Source organism: Eurypyga helias, unplaced genomic scaffold (genome assembly GCF_000690775.1).
Source record: "Eurypyga helias isolate BGI_N326 unplaced genomic scaffold, ASM69077v1 scaffold25855, whole genome shotgun sequence".
NCBI lineage: Eukaryota > Metazoa > Chordata > Aves > Eurypygiformes > Eurypygidae > Eurypyga > Eurypyga helias.
The window spans coordinates 897-7729 of record NW_010249859.1 but is presented as its reverse complement, the minus strand read 5'-3'; the positions used below and the strand labels follow the sequence as shown (position 1 = coordinate 7729).

The following is a 6833-nucleotide window of genomic DNA, read 5'->3' as shown; positions in this document are numbered from 1 at the left end:
GGCAGCAGCGAGGAGATCCTACACGGCAACAACGGCGCCCACCAGCCAGCACCCAAGCCAGTCCTGCAGCACCTCTCAACGCAGCCGGGTCACCTCCTGCCTGCAGCCTGACGGCACCCGCCGCAGCCGCCTCGCTCCGTCCCACACCGAGGTCACCGCTTGTATCCACACTTCCACAATCAAAGCATTTGACACGCGTGTGATACATCACACACGGACAACAGAACTCCATGTTGCGTCCTGCTCCTCCCCAGCGCAGTGGAAGTCGCTCTGTCCCGTTCCCTAGGCCACCTTTGCGGAGGGAAGCCGCCACCTCCTCAACACGAAGAGCTACTCTGACACCTTCTGGTGAGAAAGCCCGGAACCAAGCCGGTCCTCCCGTGTCATCCCTAGCCTTAGCTATGAGGCAGAGGCAGCACCAGGCAAGACAGGAGTCACTGTATCATCAGGCTGCCTCCGGCCAAGGGCCAAATGAAAACGAATTAACCACTTAAAGACACACCGGCACAAAGAAAATGTGTTTTTCATGGGCACATCATCTTCACAGTCACATCCATCGTTAACTGCTACTCTCAACCTGCCGTTTAGTACCTGAAGAAATGTCCCACTCTGAGTGCTGTCAAGTGGAACGGCAGATTCCCTGCCTGCCACCTCTGCCTCCGGCTGCATCCTGCCTGAATGAACAGGAATGATCAGCTACAAAACTACCCACCCCACCCCCACTCACACTAGGTTAACCCCAAATTCAGACTAGGTGGAAATGCAGCTCCCATGGAACGTGCAAAATACACAGAATCCAGCTTCTATCCATCGGGGCATCTGCTCGGCCTTGGGGTACGAAGCATCCTACCCCGGGGTGGGGGATAGGAGTCAGGGTGCTAAGTCAACGCGTTACTGCAGCGGAGGCTGCCGACCCCTTCTCTTCCCCAGCAACAGTTTCCAAAAGCATCCATTGAAATACTGGTTTGGAATCCTCAACCCCCAGTTACAGCGGCCTGCATGCGTGTACACAGCTGTGCATCTGCCTGCAGGCCAGCCCCGTTCTGCGGGACGGGCCATGGCCTGGCCGTACCTTCACACCATGTCGTTCCACTTTACTGCCTTCCCCTGCATCCGGCCCGTGCCAGCAGAGAAAATTTGTTATTTCCATATCAGCCAAAACAGCTACAAAAATTATATACAACTCTGCTTCTCACAGAAAGAAAGAGTTTAGTAATTAACATCATTCACCTCAGAACGCGTTTGCTGTTCCTGTCAAACCCGAGCACGGCGTGTCGCGCAACGCACGCAGCGAATCCTGCGAGCAAAGGTGCAGCTGGAACAGCCCCAAAGCAAGGGGAGGAAGACTTCAGGGAAGGAGCACCATCTTTCCTCGGGCACCACTGCTGTGAATAATGTCTTCATGAGCCTCGACCGCTTTCTCCAGGGGGTACTCGGCGCCCACAACTGGCCTCAGCCAGCCAGCTGCCACGCCGTCAAGGAGCGCTGTTGCACATTCACGCCTCTCCTCCTGCGTGCAATAAAGGCAGCATTGACCACGGGCTCCTTGCATTTCAGAAAATTACTGACTATTTATGCAACGGTTAAACCAAATTTCACAACACAAAACCATTTTATGACGTTCTGGGATTAAACGAAAACGTAAAGGAAGGAACCAACAGGTTAGGGTGAAACTGGGCTCTCACCCCTACCAACAGTTTAACTGGAAATAAGGGTGTCGGATAAGCCAAGAAAACATGCTTTAAAATAAAAATGCTTCTTACCTCCGTTGCCAGGAACAGGCTAACCCCGATAATGCTGGATTCCTTACTCATAGCGTCTCGCGGATTTATCTCAGTGGGACCTCTAGAGCCCACGACCTGTTCCAGACGGGGTAAAAGATGGTTCCAGTTTAACTGTCGAACTGCGCTGCGGATGGCACAGACTCCAGCCGGCGAAGGTGGTACTTACCATCACCCTTCCTGCACGGGACAGCAGTTGCAGGTCAGTAGCAAGATTGATGTTGGAGAGCATTTCGATGATGATATCAACTCCTTCCGCCCCCGTGTATTCCTGTACGGGACATCACACGTTATGCCAGTCACTCCAATTAGTGCTTCATCTGCTTATTAGGGCTGACCGCTAGGAAGTGTAATCTTTGCCTACTTGGCATGTTGAATTATGACATGCTACCATATTGGAATTCACTGGAATGCAAGGGTTTCCAAATGCCACTGCCTGTGAAAAGCTCAGCTCTTCCAGCCTAGAAAAGCTTTTCCTTCTGTGGAAATGGAAAAGGCAGTGCACCACTGCTCCTACAAAAGCCTACTCAAAACCACTTCTGCCAACAACTGTTCACGTGTTGTTAGTAAGGAAAATACTACTGCGTCACCGAGCCCTGACACATGCTTACCTTAATTTTATCAACGTAATTAGCCTCTCTGTGATTAAACACTTTGTGAGCGCCATTCCTCAGCACCACCTTCATGCCTTCCTCGGTTCCTGCTGTACCCAGAACCGTTAAGCCACGAGCTCTGGCTAGCTGACACGCTGCTATTCCCACCTGAGGGGAAAAAGAAAGAAAAATTGGAAAAAAAAAGGATGTTTTCCTCTTTCTTTCTTTGCATTTTAAATGTTATATATTCTATGAGCAACTTGGAACGAAGCCAGTTGAAAGTTGGCCTGGTAACTTGTTTTTTAGCCATAACAAGTAACCTGGATGTTAACACATGGTATAAATCCATGTGGAATGTTGTCTGCCTGTTAGAGCTGGGGCAGGCATATTTGATACGAAGCCAAGGAGATTCTTCTCTTCCCTGAGTCACCTGCTATGGACACTAGCATTATACCTGCGAGGAAAATACGCAAGCACCAAGTTCATCACCACTACCTCTGCACCTTCTGCAAACAGCTCAAATGCTATCTTTACGAGCCCAAATCTCGGTGTCTCACACCAGCTTTGTGCTCCTGAGGACGTACAGAGATGAGGGATGCCCTGATAAAACCCCGACCTTGGAGCCAGCGATCACCTGGGGCGTGCAGATGCCACCTCCTGGCTTTGCTTCGTGCCACGGCACCACAGCGTGAAAGCACAAGGAGGGAAGAACACCCTGGGATTCGGCCCCAGCCGGGGGAGCACCCTGGGATTGCCCTGGGATTCAGCCCCACTGCTCCAGCCCTACAGCTGAAAACCTCCCCCAGGACACATTAAGATATGCACGTTCTTATCTTTTGGGGCAGGGTGGGGGGAGCGAACAAACAACAAAATACAGAAAGCTGACCATAAAAAGGCCGTTCTGTGGCACTGCACAACACGCAAAATAAAGGGACAGGACCTTCGAAAACATCTACCACGAGCGTCCGTCTGGCCAGGCCGTGCCCGAGCCGTTTGCCAAACCTGCCCGTTCGCTCAACGGCAGACCATCCGTTTTGCACGCAATGAAGAGACAAACACCACTCACCGAAACACGGCCTGCCCAGACTGGTTTGCTGAGAGAAACCCAAACAGAGACATGAATTTAAGAATTATTGTGGAAGCCAGCGTCGCCCGAAAGGAAAAGTGCTGCACAGACCGTCTTTCCTCCTGGCACGCGCTTCCTACGCACATGTCCCGCACCGCTTCTGCGAGCGTCCCGGCAACCGAGGCCACGAGCCCACAGAACCACAGGTTTGTGCCGCACCCTCTGCAAACCGAGGGCAGCGTGGCCTTGAGAAAGGCGGAACAAGAAAGAATAGAGACACTACATCCAGTTTCTGAAAAGCAAAGAAGTCACGATGCTGAGCGTCACTCCGTGTCTTAGGACGAGGTCCGCACTCCTCCCACACCCCGGTTTGCTGGCTACCAAAGAACTGGGGACGCTCGGCTGTCGGGCGCGTCAGCGGGCGCTGAGCAGCCAAGTGCAGAGTTCGGGGGATAAATCCAACTCGCATGTAGCGCGAGAGATCTGAAGTACCTTCTCATGTAAAAGCAAGGAAAACTAGATGTTCCCTCTCCCACAGCAGTCGGCCGGGAATGCAAGCATTCCCACACCTCCCTGTGTGGGCAGTGATAGCCCACAGGTACCAACGGCCAGGAAATGCAGCTGCTATGCACCAGTCGTGACCACGCCAAGAACAGCTCGGACACGGCGTGTAACTACAGCTTTCTACTGTTAGCTTCCTCTGAGGAAAACCAGTTATAAAGCTGCTGGGCCAGCTGCAGCAAGGTGTTTATTATGTGACCCCTGTATCTGGGGCCTCACACAGTCACCCACACAGTTTCAGTTACTTGGAATAACGGGGTTTGCTCTAAGTATCCTGAGGTGTCTGAAAGAAACTAATTCTGTAATTACTAATCCAGTAACCGATATAAACGTGAGCATAAATCACATTACCGACAAAAGCAGATATGAGGACAGAAAGCAGCATTTCGTAAAACTTGCCTGCTCAGAATACTTACTCCCCCACTCGCGCCCTGCACCAGCACGCTCTCCCCCGCCTGGGCACGCCCTCTGAGGGGGAAAAACAGAACACACTGGCACTGTGGTACCCCGGCACCAGGCTGCATGTGCTGGCACCACTCTCTCACACAGAATTCTTCCCAATTTACGTCACGGCTAAACAGGTATCATCAGCCTCTTTGGGAAAACAAGGAGGAAAAGTAAGCCATGTCGTTTGTGACTAAAGTAACGTGCGTGTGTCAGCACACAGCGAGTGACAGCCTGGCACTGAACCCCCGGTCAAAGTCTTCAACCTTGGGAACAACCCACATGAGTTCCAGTCATTGTTCTACCAAACTAAGCCCGGGTTCCATCCCAAGCTCCCACCGTGACACGGGCTCTGGCCCTCCCTCGGCTCCAGGCAGGGCGGCAGAGCCTCGCTGGCAGTGGGAAAAGGGCTGGGTCTGCTCTACACACATGGTCCGCTGCCTTCCGGAACTAGAAATATCCCTGGTTTTCTTCCCTGGCTAAAATACCAGGGAGCACTGGGAAAGCGCTACTGGTTTTGTTCCACGACACTGAGCAAAGAAGCCTTTGCAGGAGAAATACCTGAGAGGACAATACAGTCACTACCTGCCAGGTAACAATTACCCAGCAAAGGCCCTTGACCGGAAGCATTTGCAGCCTTTCCCACTGACTGATCTCCCTCCCTTTTCACCGGACAATGAAAACACAGGCTTCAGTATTTACATATTCACAAGGAAAGCGCACAAACTCAGACTTTGGCTCCTTACTTTTGGAAAAGGGCGCGGTAAGCAGTGAAGTAGGGTATTCCGATCGCTGCTCCTTGCCTGAAGTCCAGTTCATCCGACAAAGGAAAGACGCTATTAGCTGCAGCGACTGCATAATCTGCATATCCTCCCGAGATCGTGCCGATGGTAAAAACCCTGTCACCTTTCTAGAAAGGAGGAAAGAAAACAGAGAAATTAATGATCTCCCTTATTTTTTCCTCAACGTACATCAAGAACCAGTTTGCAGGAGTTTGGGCCCTCTCTAGCAGCTCTCCTGTTAAAGTGCCATAAAAGCCGTTCTGGACCACTTCTGTGCACCTGATGCCATTGCTTTAAGCAGACAAACCAAAGTGCCTCTTCTGGGACCTTTTAACACCTGGGGGTCAGCTGCATGAGACCCCTCGCGCTCTCACCAAAGAAGGTGTGCACCTGATGCCATTGCTTTAAGCAGATAAACCAAAGTGCCTCTTCTGGGACCTTTTAACAACTGGGAGTCAGCAGCATGAGACCCCTCCAGCTCAGCCTGCAGGCTGGATTGCCAGTGTGGAACCACTGTGCGCTCTAACCAGTCAAAGAAGGTGATTTCCCCTCTCCCTCAACAGCTTACATCATCAGAAGCAATAAAACCAGGAACAGTCGTGTAGCAGTCGCACAAGGAGGATACAATAAACAGGGAGTTAAAACCCAACGTACAAATACCTTGAATGCAGCCACACGTTGCCCCACACCTTCTATCACACCGGCCACATCTGAGCCAGGAGTGTAGGGCAACGCTGGTTTCCTGGCGTAGTTTCCAGAACGAATGTATGTCTCAACAGGATTCACCCCACAGGCATGGACTTTAATTAACACCTGAAAGAAACAATACTTCTTAGGCAATAATTAAAGAGATTCAGAGCTTGAGTCCACGGCACAGTATCATGGCACGTTAACCAAACTCTAAACAGCCAGCAACAACTCGGTGGTGAGCTGAAGCCAGTTCTGGAAATCCTTTACATGGAACACGCAGCCCATGTGTCAGTAAAAGCCCACATTTGTTAAAGGTGAAGACTCAGGCAGAACAAATACACTGATCAAAAACCACACAGTCAAGATGAAGGCTTTTGGTTTGTATGCCCCATTCTTTCCGAGCGCTCCTGTTATCCTCCAGTGTCATTACTGCAGTTCACAGAATCCGCACATACCTGATTTTCTTTTGGATCAGGAATTGGGACATCTGACTGGAGCTGAAGAACTTCAGGGCCACCAAATTCAAAAACTCTGACAGCTCTCATCACACTTCTGGTGGCGGCCATGGCCATCACAATATCTGGGGGAGGAAAAACCCCAGAGCGCTGCGTTGCCTTCAGAATTCGTTTGGTATCTTCAAAATAAAGAATCAAAGCGCCACGTACCACGCGGCTGGTTAAACTGAGCCCCCCTCTAACTCAAACGCGGTGGGCCGGGGGGTTTGGTTTGGGCTCTTTTTAACCCTGCCATTCGCAGGACTTGATGGCTGTTAGGAGAATCCCATGCAAATAACGGATCAGCAGGCGTGTTCCTGCAGCAGCTCCCTTGAGCAGGCACTGCTGGCACATCCGCAGGGGTGTGCAGTGCCTGGGGGGAAAGCAGGGACCATTCGCTACTCCCTTCCGGCACAACTGCC

General features: G+C 51.5%; 1 protein-coding gene across 1 annotated transcript; it reads right to left on the bottom strand.

Moving 5' to 3' along the window:
• Positions 1-1348: 1348 nt before the first annotated feature.
• Positions 1349-6489, bottom strand: CRYZ (crystallin, zeta (quinone reductase)). The gene is made up of 8 exons (XM_010151515.1): positions 6373-6489; positions 5888-6040; positions 5192-5355; positions 4418-4469; positions 2393-2542; positions 1951-2052; positions 1764-1859; positions 1349-1510 (listed from the first exon to the last, which is right to left on the bottom strand). The coding sequence occupies exons 1-8, from the start codon at positions 6487-6489 to the stop codon at positions 1349-1351; spliced, it is 996 nt and encodes a 331-aa protein (XP_010149817.1).
• Between the last annotated feature and the right edge of the window lie 344 nt (positions 6490-6833).